A 15,429-nucleotide genomic window follows, 5' to 3' on the forward strand; every position below is an offset into this window, starting at 1 on the left:
CTCCAGATGCTGTTTGACTCTACCTCCCATCAGTCCCAGCCAGCAAGTTCAATGGTTCAGAGATGATGGAACTTGCCCATGTCTTTTCTAGAGTATTGACCCCTCACTTCTGCAACTGGCGAATGAACACATATTTATTGCTTTCGTAAACTTGCTCAGCTTAACTTTCTGGCTTCTTGACAATGGTTCTACTCAACAAATGAGTCAGAATAGAAATTTTATGTACCTAAGTTAGACCTGTCTATTAATTACAGTAGGTCTGCTTTGAGTAGGACTAGCACTGGATACAACCCAATTTACTGTACTGGGTCTTTGTTTTTCAGTTGCCAGATTGCAAAAGGAGCAGTCTTTTATTGTGGGACAGCTTTCTGCTATAAAATTCCATTTTCTAAGATTTGCATCCAAACTGTGTATGGGCTGGAAAGGTTCCCTTGAATTTCCATGAAAAGCAGGCCAACATTTGACAAGATAGCTTCTCTATCTTGGAGTGTGTCCACTGTGTCAAAGTGGGATAATCAATGCCTTCAACTGCTTTGGAACTGTTTGCTTATTGACATTCCCTGCGAAATGCAGTGTCCCTGGGCCTCTTGTATGGAAATTATTGGCAAACATCAAACTTAAAACTAGTGAGTGGCCGTAGGATTAAGCTTTCTGTGCTCCTCAGATCTTCAATTCACAAATCATTTATTGTCTGGGAAGGCTTCCTTCCTGTGGGATTTGTGCCTAATGCTGTTGGCGTCTGAGCTGTTAATGGATGGTAAGCAATTAGTTCCACAAAAATCAAATGCTTAAAAGGTCTTATAACTGACACCTGGCTGTAAATTGCAAAGAGTATCAGAAAATAGGAATGGTGGAAGAAATGAAAAATCTTCTTTTAAAGCGGGGAGTTGTAACTTGTGGCCTTAGGGCTGCCTCTGGCCCTCGGCCAGTTTCATGCGGCCCTTGGGCTAATTTAATGCAGTGGCTAGGAATGGGGAAAGAGTGAGAAAAGGAGTGAAATAAAGGGAAGAGAGAGTAGTACCACCCACCTTAGTCTTTACTCCCCACCATCACCACCATTGGTATCTGGCCCCTGACAGGTTATCTCAGAGGGAATATAGCCCTCAAAAGAGAAAAAGGCTGCCCATCTCTGCTTTAAAATGTAACCTATTGTTGAGAATTGCACTGAGAGTTTGTGAATGTATTTAGCTATTTTTTTGCATGCATGCTGCTTTTCTGCCAAACAAGTGTCTAAGAAGAGGATTAGACAAATTCATTGACTTATAAAGCTGATCAGTATATACAGGCAACGACTGATTAGGCGCATCCGAATGACTTGCGATCATGCACACAGCGCTGAACCCGGAAGTAGCCCCAAAATATCATAAAGACGTCATGAAAAGGGGGAGAACAGGACGGAGCAGTGCTCCACTGATGCATGTGTGGGTCCAGAATATAACCCCTGCGCAAAATGAGGATTGCTTGTGCTAGCCACAGCAATCCACTGCTGAAGGTGGCATATCTCTGAAAACCAATTGCTGGTAATTGCAGCTGGAGAGAGCACTGCACCCAAAGGTCTCCAAGTGACCCCCCCCAATATACTGTCTAACATAACATTTATGGAAAAACTAAGAGCAATACTGGCTCCTGGTGGAGTATAGGGTCAGGTTCAAGGTGTTGGTCTTGACCTTTAAAGCCCTTTGTGACTTAGGGCCCTCGTATTTACGGGACCACTTCTCCTGGTATGCCCCGCAGATGACCTTAAGGTCCATGAATAATCATAGTTTAGAGGTCAGACTATCCTCCACCAGGGCCAGGGCCTTTTCAGTGATGGCTCCGACCTGGTGGAATGCTCTGTCCTAAGAGACTAGGGCCCTTCAGGATTTAACCTCCTTCCGTCAGGCCTGTAAGACAGAGCTATTCCGCCTGGCCTTTAATTTGAATTCAGCCTGATCTTTTATTTCCCTTCTCTTCCCTCCCCCTCCCCTTTTATGAAGATTACCCGCTCTGAGACCCCAGAGCTAATTTTCCCCTGGCCTCCTCGCTGGCCCAAGTAGGACTAATTCAGCCAGCTAGCCCTGGGGATTATCTAATTGATTTTTGAATTTTATTGTTATTCATGTTTTTATACTGTTATTTTATGCTGCTTTTATAATTAAGTGTTTTAAAGTGTTTTAAATTTGTCATTAGCTGCCCTGAGCCCAGTTTTTGAACCAGGAAGGGTGGGGTATAAATAAAATTTTATTATTATTATTATTATTATTATTATTAATTATTCCAATAAATTGGCCACTGTGAGAACAGGATGCTGGACTAGGTGTATTTTTGGCCTGGTCCAGTAGCTGGTTCTTACATCTGTAAGTGGCTCTCAGAGCAGCTTGCAATGACAATAAATAAGAACATAAGATCAGGCCAATGGTTCATCTGGTCCGGCAGCCTGTTTGCATAGTGGTCAGCCAGATACTTATGGGAAACACTCAAGCAGGGTCTGAGCACAAAAGCCCTCTCCACTCCTGTAGTCTCCCGCAACTTGGCATTTGGAAGCCTTCCTGCCTCCTGCTGCAGAGCCATTGATAGCATTGTCCTCATGAGCTTGTCTAACCATTTAATGCCATCTAAGTTGGTGACCATTGCTGCCTGCTATGGGAGTGAGCTTCATTGTTAAACTATGCACTGTACATTTAAATAAGAATAATTAAAACACACAAACATACATACATACATAGAGAGAGAAGCATCTAGAGACAAGGGCTACAATCCTATGTGTGCTTACTCAGGAGTAAGGCTTATTGAACTTGGTGGGATTTCTCTGGCGGGAAGGTAAAGGGCGTTTCCATGCGCTGCTCTGGTTTGCCAGAAGAGGCTTAGTCCTGCTAGCCACATGACCCGGAAGCTGTACGCCGGCTCCCTCGGCCAGTAAAGTGAGATGAGCGCCGCAAACCCAGAGTCGTCTGCGACTGGACCTAACGGTCAGGGGTACCTTTACCTTTACTTAAACATGCGTAGGATTTGGCTGTAAGAATCCAAACCAGGGCATCATGAAGTAAAGTTGGCTGCCTTCCCTGCCTTCTTCACCAAGTCTGAAGCTTCATTCTCAGAACAAAACTCCACTGAATTGTCTTAAATATGCATATCAAGAGCAAGCTTAATCTGTGGCAGCTCAGTCAGTGAGTCATATTCTCAGCCCAGCTTTTTGGAGCATTTCAGAGAGGTGGGCTTCCACTGAAGCTCCCCCAAAAGAGGTGACTCAGACCTCAGCATCTGTGTATGAAATTCCGAGACCTTTTAGGAGTGGGTGATCTTAACCTGATGCAGCACCTTTCCCAGGGAACAGACTTTCTACGGAGGCGTAATATTCTTTCCTGTGCTCATATTCCCTTCCCTAATAATTCTCAGGATTGTGCCAGCCCATTTTGTGGCACACTGAGTTACCACTTTGGGGAAATTTCCTGTTGCAGCAGTGCTGTCCTACAGCTGTTGCTGCACAACATTGACCAAAATGCCTTCTAGATGTTTTTGGATTACAACTCCTGTCATCCCTGACCATTGGCCATGTTGTCTGGGGCTCATGGGAGTTGGGACCAGAGGGCCATAAGTTATGCACCCCTAGAGTCGAGCAACTTCCATCAGCGCCAGCCTGCATGGCCAGTGGCCAGGGATGATGGGCACATTTTAAGGGCACCATGTTGGCTACTCTTGTGGGATTCCTAGATGTGTTTTTCTCCAGTAGTTAGTCAAATTGGAACCCCTTCTCATAAATCCTGTAAATTAGGAATTCTCCTGTAGCCTCAGATACATTTTTGTGAATTTTGGACATAAACAAAGGGATCTAGCTGTTAACAGAACTAGGTGGGAGGAATCCTGCAGCAATAAAATGAACAGTGCCCCTTCAGGTTCCAAGGGATGCATGCTCCTTTATTTATTTTAATAATTCTATTTTTAAAAAAATTGTTTACAAAAGTATGTGTATTGTCTCTTTTTGCAGGTTGTGTTTTCTACAGATCAGTTGCATTTGTTGTGATACATGCATGTTCCTTTTTGTACAGTTTTAGCAATTTGTAAACTAGTGATGATGAGAAGGAGGTTGAGATCTCACCCCTCCCTTTGCTGTTCTAGGTCTTCTTGTATATATATTTTGCTGTTTTTGAACACAGAGAAGCATTTTGCTTTTTAAAAAGTGAAATGTTTCGGTCCATTCATTCTCTTGCATGTATAGCTTTGGCCCAGGTCTGGTGCTTCACCCTCACCCCAACAAGCTGTTTAAAAATACTGCTGTGGTGGAATGGACATGTTACTCATTTTCTGGTGCCATTGAGTTTGAAGGTGAATTTTTTCTTTGGAAAAAATATCTAGCAGTGCTTCATTCCAAATAAGTTTTAAAAAAACGCAACTCAGCAATTGACTATCGATCTGGAGATGTTATGCATTGACCAGAAGACTGGCAAAAAAATTGAAAATAAATTGAAGGCCAAGTTAATTAAGAGAGGGGGGGAATGAGGGGCAGCTTAGATGTTTATTACTGTTCTAACCACTTTGGAAAATACTTATTCCCTCTGGGACACCTGTATTATTATCTACGCAGGAGTGAGGTCTGGAAGAAGTTTGAGCATAAATTCCATAGCACTTTTGAGGGGAAGGTGCTTCTTTCCCCCACCTCCTCCAAACCAGCACATTTATTTGTATCATTCATCTAGTTCCAATGTTCAGGGTGTACTGATAGGCAAGGAATGTCCAGAAAGAGGAATCAACTCTTCATTGTCAAAAGTACACTAATGTTTCCCATAGGTGTAAACTCAGTAATGCAATTGCAGCAACAGAGGCCCTGCCCCCAACCTTGCCTTATGTATCTCCCCATTCTAAGCCATGCGCAAGCAGGCACATCTGTTCCCTGATCCCCAAGTTCCCTGATCCCTGCTTCCAAGCCAGTCTCCAACCCCCCTTCTCCCAGTGCCCACTCCTCAGCATCCAGCCAGTCTCTGACAGGCTCTGAGTGCCATTCCTTAGCCTAAGTTGCACCACCCTTGTTCAAGGGGCACAAATTAGTAGGTGGAGGTATCGGCAGTGGAGCTCCAAGGCTTCCAAAAGTAGAAAAAATATTTAGAATAATAATAATAATAAAAAACTTTTGGGAACCCAGGGACTGAGCATGTTCAGTGACCACAGAGTGCTGAATATTTGGGAAGGAGATGAAAAATAGGGAGAGGGGGAAATGGGATGGAATGGAATCTCGTGAAGGTGGGCATGACTGACTAACTAAAACACTGAAAAGGAGCACTACTTTCTGTTGTAGGTCCCACTTGTTAAAGCTGCTGCCTGACGATTGGAGACCTTTCAAGGTTAACACTGCAGGCATGGTTCAGTAATGCATATGAGAGGATGTGCTTTTAGAGTGTAAGAGTAAACTCAGCTTTCAAAATTAATTGATGAAGGTTTGTAGTCTTGCGCTCACTTGGAAATAAGAACTAGTGTCTTCAGGTATTAGCCAAGTAAGTTTTACTCAGAGTAGACCCATTGGATGGTGTTCAATGCTACTCCTTCTCAGTAGACATATTGAAGTTATGTCTAACTTAGGTTCTTTCATTTCAGTGGGTCTATTCTAAGTAGGGTTTAGTTGCATAGAACCCCTTGAAGTTAAAGAACCTAGGTTAATCATGTCCATAAACTTCTGGGTCTTCTCTAAGTAGAATTAACATTGGATACAACCCAGAGGCTGCAATCCCAAACCTACTTTGGAATAAACTCTACTGAATTCAGTGGGATTTAATTTGGAATAGATATGGTTGGAGTAGATAGGGTTAGGATATGTGGGTGCCTGTTTTCCCTTTCCTTCCCTTCATTCCCCCCCCCCCTTTGTGTTGGGTCTTTTGGATTGCAAGCCTTGTCTTGGTTGTTAAAATGTGAGCAGCAGTTAATAAATCTAGGCACTTTAAATGTTAATAATAATAATAGATTGATTTATCATTTTATCACATTATTAATTACTACTTGTAGAATATGCGCCAATTCCAAGATGTTGGTGCAATTGAGTACTTATTTTGATGGTAGAGAATTGTTACATTTGTGTTCCCGAACCTCTGCTATGCCTGTTTGTGATGGTGACTGCTTTGTCTTCTGCCACTCAGTGATTGAATAACTCTTTGCCCGTTTGATAAAACTATTATTTTGCCTTTGTCTCAGGGCATCTTTCCATCAACGTACATCCATCTGAAAGAGGCAACTGTGCAAGATGGCGGGTAGGTCACCAAGACTTTTTTTGCTGCGAGATCTGAAAACATGATCAATTCCTAAAATGGCGGCAGGGAGAAAGCACACTGTCCTGTGATGATGGCAGGCTTTTGTGTAAAGAGGCCACATTGTGTGGTTTGAGGCATAATGAAAAGACAGTGATGTGGGGCAGAAAATTTTCCATTTCACCAGTTCATTAGTAACAGTGAATTGATTGCCAATTGATTGATTACTAAGCAAGTGCAGCAGTTTCAAAGATTTTAGCTCAGAGCTCATCCAATACTTCCATTTGTCCCATGATTTCCAGGCATAGGTCTGTGAAGTTTTTCTTTTGTCCTGCCACTTTCCCTCAGACCCGTGTCTGAAAATCATGGGAGACTGATGAAGGGTGGATGAGCCCTCAGTTGACTACAGACAAGTAAACTAAACATGCTAAATTATACATGCTAAATTAGAGCATCTGATGCTCCCTAGAGCATCAGAAAAGTTTTTGATCCATATTGTCCTACTCTGCTTAGGAAAATTTCCTCAAAACCCCACATTACTGAGTATGTAGAAGATTGTATTATACCAAGTCGAGCCAGTGGTCATTCCGACTCAATATTTGTTGGCAATGTCTGCATGCAACAATAAACCAGGGTTTCTCGCTTATCGTGGTTTGGTTTGGTTTGGTTTATTTTATTAAATACTATTTAACATTGTCAATGTTGCAAATCCAATTAAAAACAGCAGTGAAAATATTCTCCTAGGAAAATGGGAAGGGGAATATAAAAAACAGGAACAACAAAAAGTGTATGTTTCGAGTGTATGTTTCGAGAGCCAGTGTGGTGTAGTGGTTAAGAGCGGTAGTCTCGTAATCTGGGGAACCGGGTTCGCGTCTCCGCTCCTCCACATGCAGCTGCTGGGTGACCTTGGGCCAGTCACACTTCTCTGAAGTCTCTCAGCCCCACTCACCTCACAGAGTGTTTGTTGTGGGGGAGGAAGGGAAAGGAGAATGTTAGCCGCTTTGAGATTCCTGAAGGGGAGTGAAAGGCGGGATATCAAATCCAAACTCCTCCTCCTCCTCCTCCTCCTCCTCCTCCTCCTCCTCCTCCTCCTCTTCTTCTTCTTCTTCTTCTTCTTCTTCTTCTTCTTCTTCTTCTTATGTGTGTGTGTATAGCATCATATAAGATAATATTATACTGTGCAGCTCTCACACTTTTTATTGGAGAGGAACCTTTGAGAGGATCTGACCAGTTTCTTTAGTATTACTTCTAATAGGGAAGTGCTGGCTATTATTTCATTACCAACATCTCTCAGCAAGGCTGGATGGCGTGAGGCTGCAATGAATTTCATTGAATCGAATGCTGCCTGGTGCACGACAGCCACAGCTGTCTCTAGGCTGCTCCTGGAGCATACTATGGTTCAGCATAAATGAGAAGCATGCTGGTATACATGCTGCCCAATTGCCCCTGCTTTGCTCCTTCTCCTGGCACAAGCAGACTTGGCATGCCAGGAAGCCTTGGCTTCTCGTTACATCAGAAGCAGGGCTCATGGTTTGTTTCTCCCCAAGAAAGACATGATTCCACGTCAACCTTAAATTTTGGCTTTGATTTTGGGTCTCTGGCTTGTTGTCCTGCCTTATATCAGGGTAAGAGTGAAGCAGGAATGAATGGACAGTATGCATAACCATGTTGCACGCTGGTGGTAAATCAGAAAAAGCCAGAAACTGGCCTATTGTCACATGCAAAGGCAGCCACTGCCTACACTTCCTGGCAGGGCCTCTCTAGGGCTTCAGGCAGGAGTCTTTCCTATCACTACTTGGGGATGCCAAGGATTGAACCCATGACCCTTAGCATGCAAAGCATCTTCTCTTCTGGTTTGCTACAACCCTTCCTTATGCTGTCTCCATGTTGCGCCTTGCTTGCTTGCCTAACCTTTTATCACATCCACGCCACATTTTAAGGCACATGGCTTCCACCAAAGAATCCTGTGAACCATAGTTCAGCAATGCCCAGCACCCTTACAGAACTACAGTTCCCAGGATTCTCTGGGGGAAGCAATGCGCTTTAAATGTACGATGTGGATGTGAGCTACGCACGTGAATAAGTTTTCTCTGATTTCCTAACCCCAGAAGAGACTCCATAAATGATCTAATGGCCATTACCTTGTCGGTAATCGTTTAAATATTTCTTCCCCACCCGCCTTCCGCAGACAACATGAGACAGTAATTCCTAGTGAGCTGCCTTTGGTCCAGGAACTGACTTCCACTTTGAGGGAATGGGCTGTGATCTGGCACAGGCTGTATGTGGTGAGTTGCGATTCTCTTCTCCTTCTTGGGCATGGAGGTTTTTGGCAGGTGTGGGGAAGCCCTGACTCATGGGCCAAATTAGGTCTGGCAGGTGTCTGAATTTGGCCGCCAGGCCATTCCACATGTGACATTGGGTGTGGGACAAGTGAGAGCTGAAAGTGAGCCCTGCCGGGATTGGCTGTACAAGAGAGTTTCCCATTCGGAAGTCCCAAGTGCAGCCAGGTGGGCTTGCTTTTGCCCCGATCAGTTAAGCCAGCCCAATTAAAGTTGTCATAATGACACCAGGTAATTTGACAAAGCAGCAGACTTTTAACTGGAGATGCTGGGGGTTGAACTTGCATGCAAAACTTGTGCTCTTCCATTGAACAGGGGTCTCTTCCCATTATCCAGTAGTTCACCAATGGATCATGATTTGTCTTCTGTTCACCTCCACTCTAGGGACTTAAAAACCCCCCAAAACCCAGAGAGGCATATGCTGTTTGTGACTTACTGTTTTCGATTGCATTTGCTACTTTTAGCCTCCAATCTTTCTTTATTCCCCTAAAGCAGTGGTTCCCAACTAGCTAATTACTGAAGAACCCCTGTTTTCCAAAGCCAAGCCATGGACCCTCTGCTTTTGAAAGTTTTGATAACTTTATGGTACTTACCTCTGCCAATGAATTTTTTGAACAAAATGTGGGCTAGTCTCTGTCATCGTCCTGTTCTGCCAGCCCTGGCAGTGGAGGGAGAAGCCAGCCAACCAGCCGAGTCACTTCGCCTTCTGCTTCTTCAGGCTGCTGCTCAGCAGATGAAGGTGACTCCTGGCCCATGACAGCCCCTAATCAGGCATGAGGGAAGGAGCAGTCATGACAATCACATGGGTGGGGCGTGTCAGATCAGACATGGGGATCAGGAAAGAAGCAGTTACAGAGATAGGGGGGAGGGGAGGGGCGGAAGCGAAGTCACCTCCACCGCATGGTTTGAGTGGGAGGGGGGAGGGATGTGGGGTGCATCAAGCCACCATCAGTGGGGCAGCCAGCGGTGGCAGCCAGCAAAGATGCGCGTCCTCTGTGGCTGCTGCTGCTTTCCTGCGGACTGAGAAAAGCTCGGCCTCAGGGCCAGGGGAAGGTAGTGGCATGGCGTCCTGACATGAGGGGATCAGCTGCCCTGTTCTCCATCGCCATGAGGGGAAGGTGGCACCTCACAGTCGGCTGCCCTGTTTTCCCTCAGTGTGAGGGAAGGCAGCTCAGATCAGCAGCATTATCAGCTGAAACCATACTGCTATATCGGTGGTGCCTTCAAATCGGCTGCCCTGCTTTCCCTCATGCGAGGAGCGATATATTGCTGCATATTGCCTGGTCAAAATCGTTATGATGGTGTGATTTCAAAACCAATTTTGGCCAATATATTGAAAAATTGCACAGCACTAAAACAGACCATAAAATTTGTTAAATTACCATGCAAAAATGACAAAAATTTAGTGGGGGTGGGAGTCAAGAGATGTGGCTGCAGACCCCCTGTGTTTGTTCTGTGGACTCCAAGGGTTCCCAGACCCCTATTTGGGAACCACTGCCCTAAAACCATAATATCTTGTTCTAGAGTCTAGACCAGGGGTCAGCAAACTTTTTCAGCAGGGGTCCGGTCCACTGTCCCTCAGACCTTGTGGGGGGGCCAGACTGTATTTTGAAAAAAAAAATTGAACGAATTCCTATCTCCCATAAATAACCCAGAGATGCATTTTAAATAAAAGGACACATTCTACTCTTGTAAAAACGCTCTGATTCCAGGACCATCCGCGGGCCGGATTTAGAAAGCGATTGGGCCGGATCCGGCCCCCGGGCCTTAGTTTGCCTACCCATGGTCTAGACTCTAGACATTTTAGAGATCTGCAAACATTCCTCCCCCTCTGAGGCCCAACCTGGCAGTGTTTTTGTTCAGCAGAATGGCTTTCTCAATGGGGGATTATTTTAAATGCAAGGATTAGGCACCTTAGAAACCACCTTGTATTTTTTATATCCTGTCTGGCAGGAACCCATTCAGAGCTCCCTGAAATGTGTCTAATGTAAACTTTCCTGCAAAAACCGTGAATGACCATCCTAGCCAGAAATTTGGAAAGAAAGGAAAAAGTATCTGTATTGTGGATTAGTTTTTTCTTCTCCTGTAATCTCAAGGTTATTGGTTTGAGATTGGGCAAAAAAGATTCCTTCATTGCAGGAGGTTGGACTAGATGACCCTCGGGGTCCCTTCCAACTATGATTCTTTGAATTCCTCAACCAATTAATGTGTAAAGAAATGCATGTACTAGGTAAAGTATGTAAAAAGTAGATATTTTATGAAAATAACATGCAGAAATGCATTATATTTGGCAATGTCATTTACTAAAATGTGCATATTTGGATAAATCCACGCAACAATGCTGATGGATTTTTATGAGGACTTCCAAACTGACGCAGAAACATGGAGATCTGAATTTGAGATTAGAAAAACGAGAAGCTGAAATTGACAGGTTCACCCCTTCGTAAGCATTGCCAAGGCAAATGTAGCAAATTTTGTGTGTGAAGTGGGTATTTAAAACCCTGAATGGTCTGTTTTTCCCTAGTTACTAATTAGTGTATTCTGCACAATGTGTCCTCTGGGACACACTCATTAGAAAGACAAATGGTCCTTAAATTGGTCTCTTTCTTTCGTCCTTCCACTTGACCTTGATTATGCGTAAGCCTTACAGAACCAGGCATGAGTTCCCCAATGAGAGACAAGGAGAGACATCCTTCTTGTGCAGTGGGAAAAGGTTCCTTTTGGTGCATCTATTTTGCTTTGTGTGGTTTATTGAATTGATTTCAAATTGTACAGGGCCCTGATGTCTAATATGATCAAGTCTAGTTTATAAATGAAACAAACAAACAAACACACACACACACACAAACAAACAACGTTCTCTGGCTTGTAGGCTGCCGCACATGCGCTGAAGAGGCGGCTTTCTTGTGTCAAAAAAAGAAGAAGCGAGAATAAAAGGTGAAGGCTGGTGGCCGGCGGCGGCCACACGGGCCACATGACGAGGTCTGGCGGGCTGGATTCGGCCCGCGGGCCTTGTGTTTGACACCCGTGCTCTAAGTGGTTTACAGAGGGCAATCTAAAACATTCATTAAAAATTCCAGAAAAACATACATTAAAAATAAGTCAACATTTTTTTTTAAAAGAATGTGCATATTAGGAGAAAATTTTCAGTAAAATGCTGGTGAATTTTTGTGAGGAGTTTTTTTTAAAAAAAAAGTTCATAGTGTGATGTGCAAATGTGGAGAACTGAATTTAAGGTTGGAAACATGAGAAGCTGAAACAAACCTCAACTGACAAATTTGCCAGGAAAGTCAGCTTTGTTAATGAATTCATTCTGTGTTAATCTGAGCTATGGTTGAGAAGATTCCTGGGTCCAGGTGGCTGTAGCTGGTATCTTAAGTTGATGGCGTGCTCATTTTTTAGCCTCCAAGCCCAGGGTTTTAAATTTCCCCTGATTGCAACCATTAACAGTAAATTCACTGTCTTCTCCTTTCCTTTATTGAAATAACATGGATGGATGATTTCCATGAGTTTTTCTACCTGGCAGGTTAATTTTTCATCTCCCTAACTGAAAGCAATTGTGGGGGTGGGTGGGAGGGGGATAATCTGTGCCAGATGTAGCTGAGAGGACCAGAGTAGATCCATCATGAGAATGAAGCACATCTGGATTCAGCATGTCCATAGCCATTTCTGTCCCATCCCTGGTCCACCCGGATGCAGAGTGCTACACATCCCACTCACCCAGCTTTTCAGCAGTGCTTTTCAGTGCCATTGGTGATGTAGCCCCCTCTTCACCAGCGGAGGGACACCTTTCTCATATTCTGACCCTCTCCAGCAAGCAGCAACAGGCAGTTAGGATTGTTCTTGCTTGTTTGGTGTCTTTGGTGTCTTAAAACCCTCCCAAGGCAGCTTATATACAAAAGATAAAATTCAGAACTATTAATATCCCATTCCATGTAATTCCATCATTTAATACAGGCGTTTAAAACACTTCACAATCCAGCAGTGCACTGCTATAAAGCTATCATAAGCAACTTGAGAGAGAACAAACAGCAGAAATATAAATGGTCAATGCTTGGAAATTAAGCTCAGTATCTCGACTGAAAACAGCTCAAAGTAAATGTGTTTTCAAGGCCCATTTGAAAGCCAGCACTGATGCGGCCAAATGTACATCACCTGAGATGTGGTGCCACCATTGCAAAGGCCCTGTCTCCAGGATCATCTCTTCCAATCCCCTTTTCTCTCCTTCTGTCTGCTTTAGGAGAACAAGAAGTCTCTCTTTCGCCAAGTGCAGCAGATGACCTATAGCCTAATTGAATGGCGGTCCCAGATCCTCTCCGGCACCCTTCCCAAAGATGAGCTGGCTGAACTCAAGAAGAAAGTCACAGCCAAAATAGATTATGGCAACAGGTAGGTGATGCTTCAGTCCTGTCTCCTAGCAAGGGATCTGAATGTAGACAGCGGATTGGTTATGTGTGGCTCTGAGGAGTCACTCTGTCCATTGGTGTTCCTTGTGATGAAGCATGCTTAGGATGTTGTGTTTGCACAAGAAGCATCTTTTTGAAATAGGATAACCCTTGATAATAATGTTTTGTTTGGAGATGCCAAACTGTGTCCTTTCTGCAGTAAAGGTGCCATTTTTAATTTTCTCCATTTCGCTTTCTTTGTGCTCTCTCTCTCCCCCCCCCCCCCCAAATACTTTTTGAATGCAAGTCGTTCAGGGATACAGAGCAGAGGAGGTAGTAGGGGAAGGAGCATACTTCGGGGGGGGGGGAGTCTCAGGTTTGATTCTCCTAAAGAATTTGCATTCTTCTAAAATTCTCTTATAGCTGAAATGTCCAGGCAACCTGATTTCACACTCGATTCTGTGATGAGCAGCACATCCAGGAAATGAGCACAGCTTTGTTTGTATGCTAAGCCCTCGCCTTAAGAACAGGGGCTGAATATTTTAAGCTCTGTTCTATGGCGATGTTTTGGCCTGTCTTTTATGTGTGTGTAGCATATATGTGTAGCATGTGCCATGCAACTTCTGTGTGTTTGTTTATTTATTGATTTATTGATTTACTGCTGTGGTGCAAAATGTTATTATACCTAGCCAAAAAGGGCTGGATCTCTCTCTCTCTCTCTCTCTCTCTCTCTCTCTCTCTCACACACACACACACACACACACACACACGCACACACGTTTCCAGCTTTGCTGTTGCATCCTATCCCACCCCCGATTAAAAGTCCTGAAAGCAGGAGCTTGCAAGGGAGGCACAATCAAAATCAGAAATTTCTTAAATAGTGCAACCCACTTCCAAAGGTTTAGCAGCAATTAGCAAAAACCAGGAGGGTACCATGCAGAAGTGAGTTTTAGTAGCATGAGCTCTCCCTAAGACATGACGTAGTCTCAGGGCTGTAGCTAGGGGGTGGTGAAGGAGGCCCCCACCAGAGGTGGAGGCGAAGGGGCATGCAAAATTGGCTTTAAAATATGTCCATAAATATGTCTATAAATAAAAATATTGATTATTGCCTCATAAGAAAAGGTTTTAAATGGAGGATCTTTCTATGATATGTGGGGGCCATGTATTTTTCACGGCTAGGGGGTGCAATCTGGACGGTTCTGCCAGGGGCTCAAGATCACCTAGCTACGGCTCTGTGTACTCTGGTCAATTTTACAAGACTTTGATTTGCCCCTTCATTTCTAGGGCAGGGTATTGGCACTGATTTTTGCATTGTGTGTTCTTTTCAAAGCAAAGCAGTGTGGGTGGGGGGCAAAATCTCCCCCATGGTCACCACTCACCCCCCAAATCTGTTCCCCCCACTTCAGATATTTCTCTCTCTCTCTCTCTCTTTCTGAAACTCTAGTACTAGAAGTGAGAGTGGCAGAGGGAGGAAATGTCTGCAGTATGGGGAGGTTAGTGGAGGAATGAGACAGGTTCCGTTGCCTGGGAAGAGCCACCGCTTGGTGGCAAAGCATCTGCCTTGTGGGCAGAAGGTCCCAGGTTGAATCCCTGGAATCTCCAGGAAGGGCCTGAAGTGCTGGAGAGCCTCTGGCGGTCAAGGCAGGCAGACCAGGACTGGATGTCCCAGTGGTCTGACTCGGCAGCAGGGCTCATCCACACTTCCATTTGTCCTATATTTTCTTCCACTTGTCCCCTGCTTTCTAGGCATGGGTCCAGTAGGTTTTTCTTTTGCCTCATTGCTTTCCCCCAAAAAACCTGCTGGGGACAAACGAAGTGTGGCTGAGCCTTAAGGACGTTTCCTCTGCTCCTATGCAGGCCTCTTTGCATGGGGAGGGGCTACAGGATTCACACACACAAACTTCTATCTGTCTGTCTATTTATCTGTTGATATCTTTATATGGGGAAGAACTGTAGAGCTCCTATGTTGCATGCAAAAGATGGAGGTTTGATCACCAGGCTCTGTAGACATAGGGCTGGGAGGGATTCCTGGCTGACACCCTGGAGAGACACTGCTAATCATGGCAAACAATACTGAGCCTGATGGACCAAGGGTCCAGCACAGTATGTTGTGTACACGATTGGTTTCTGTACACGATTTCTGTACACGATTGGTTTAGTTGTGGTTTAGACAAATATATCTGCCACTGTTGCATCTTGTTTGAGCCCGAGACGCAAGACAGACGTTGCACACTCAGCATCTTAATTGTTAACCTTCTCTTTGCAGCTGAAGGAAGCTTTGGACATTCTGTCCTGTCTGTAGGTTGCTTCCATGGCTCATTGATCATGTCAGCTCTCTTTCAGATACACTAATTAAGAAGCCACTTGAAAGCAAGAAGCTAAAAAATTAACTTTATTGGGGAAATGTCATAAATTTGAGTAGGTGCTCAGACAGTGCCAAAGAACCTCAATGGATTGTGTCTTGCGGTTCAGCCATGGACCTCATTAATTCTACCT

The 15,429-nt window shown here is 44.4% G+C and overlaps 1 protein-coding gene across 2 annotated transcripts in view; it reads left to right on the forward strand.

Moving 5' to 3' along the window:
• Positions 1 to 15,429, forward strand: part of DOCK5 (dedicator of cytokinesis 5) — a 133,720-nt gene that overhangs the window by 40,999 nt on the left and 77,292 nt on the right. For both annotated transcript variants that reach the window (XM_081890800.1, XM_081890801.1), the window contains exons 4-6: positions 6,157 to 6,212; positions 8,398 to 8,494; positions 12,789 to 12,937. In XM_081890800.1, coding sequence (XP_081746926.1) covers positions 6,157 to 6,212; positions 8,398 to 8,494; positions 12,789 to 12,937 — 302 coding nt within the window. The remainder of the gene's footprint in view (positions 1 to 6,156; positions 6,213 to 8,397; positions 8,495 to 12,788; positions 12,938 to 15,429) is intronic.

Source organism: Podarcis melisellensis, assembly GCF_964234715.1.
Source record: "Podarcis melisellensis genome assembly, chromosome: 15".
Taxonomy (NCBI): domain Eukaryota; kingdom Metazoa; phylum Chordata; class Lepidosauria; order Squamata; family Lacertidae; genus Podarcis; species Podarcis melisellensis.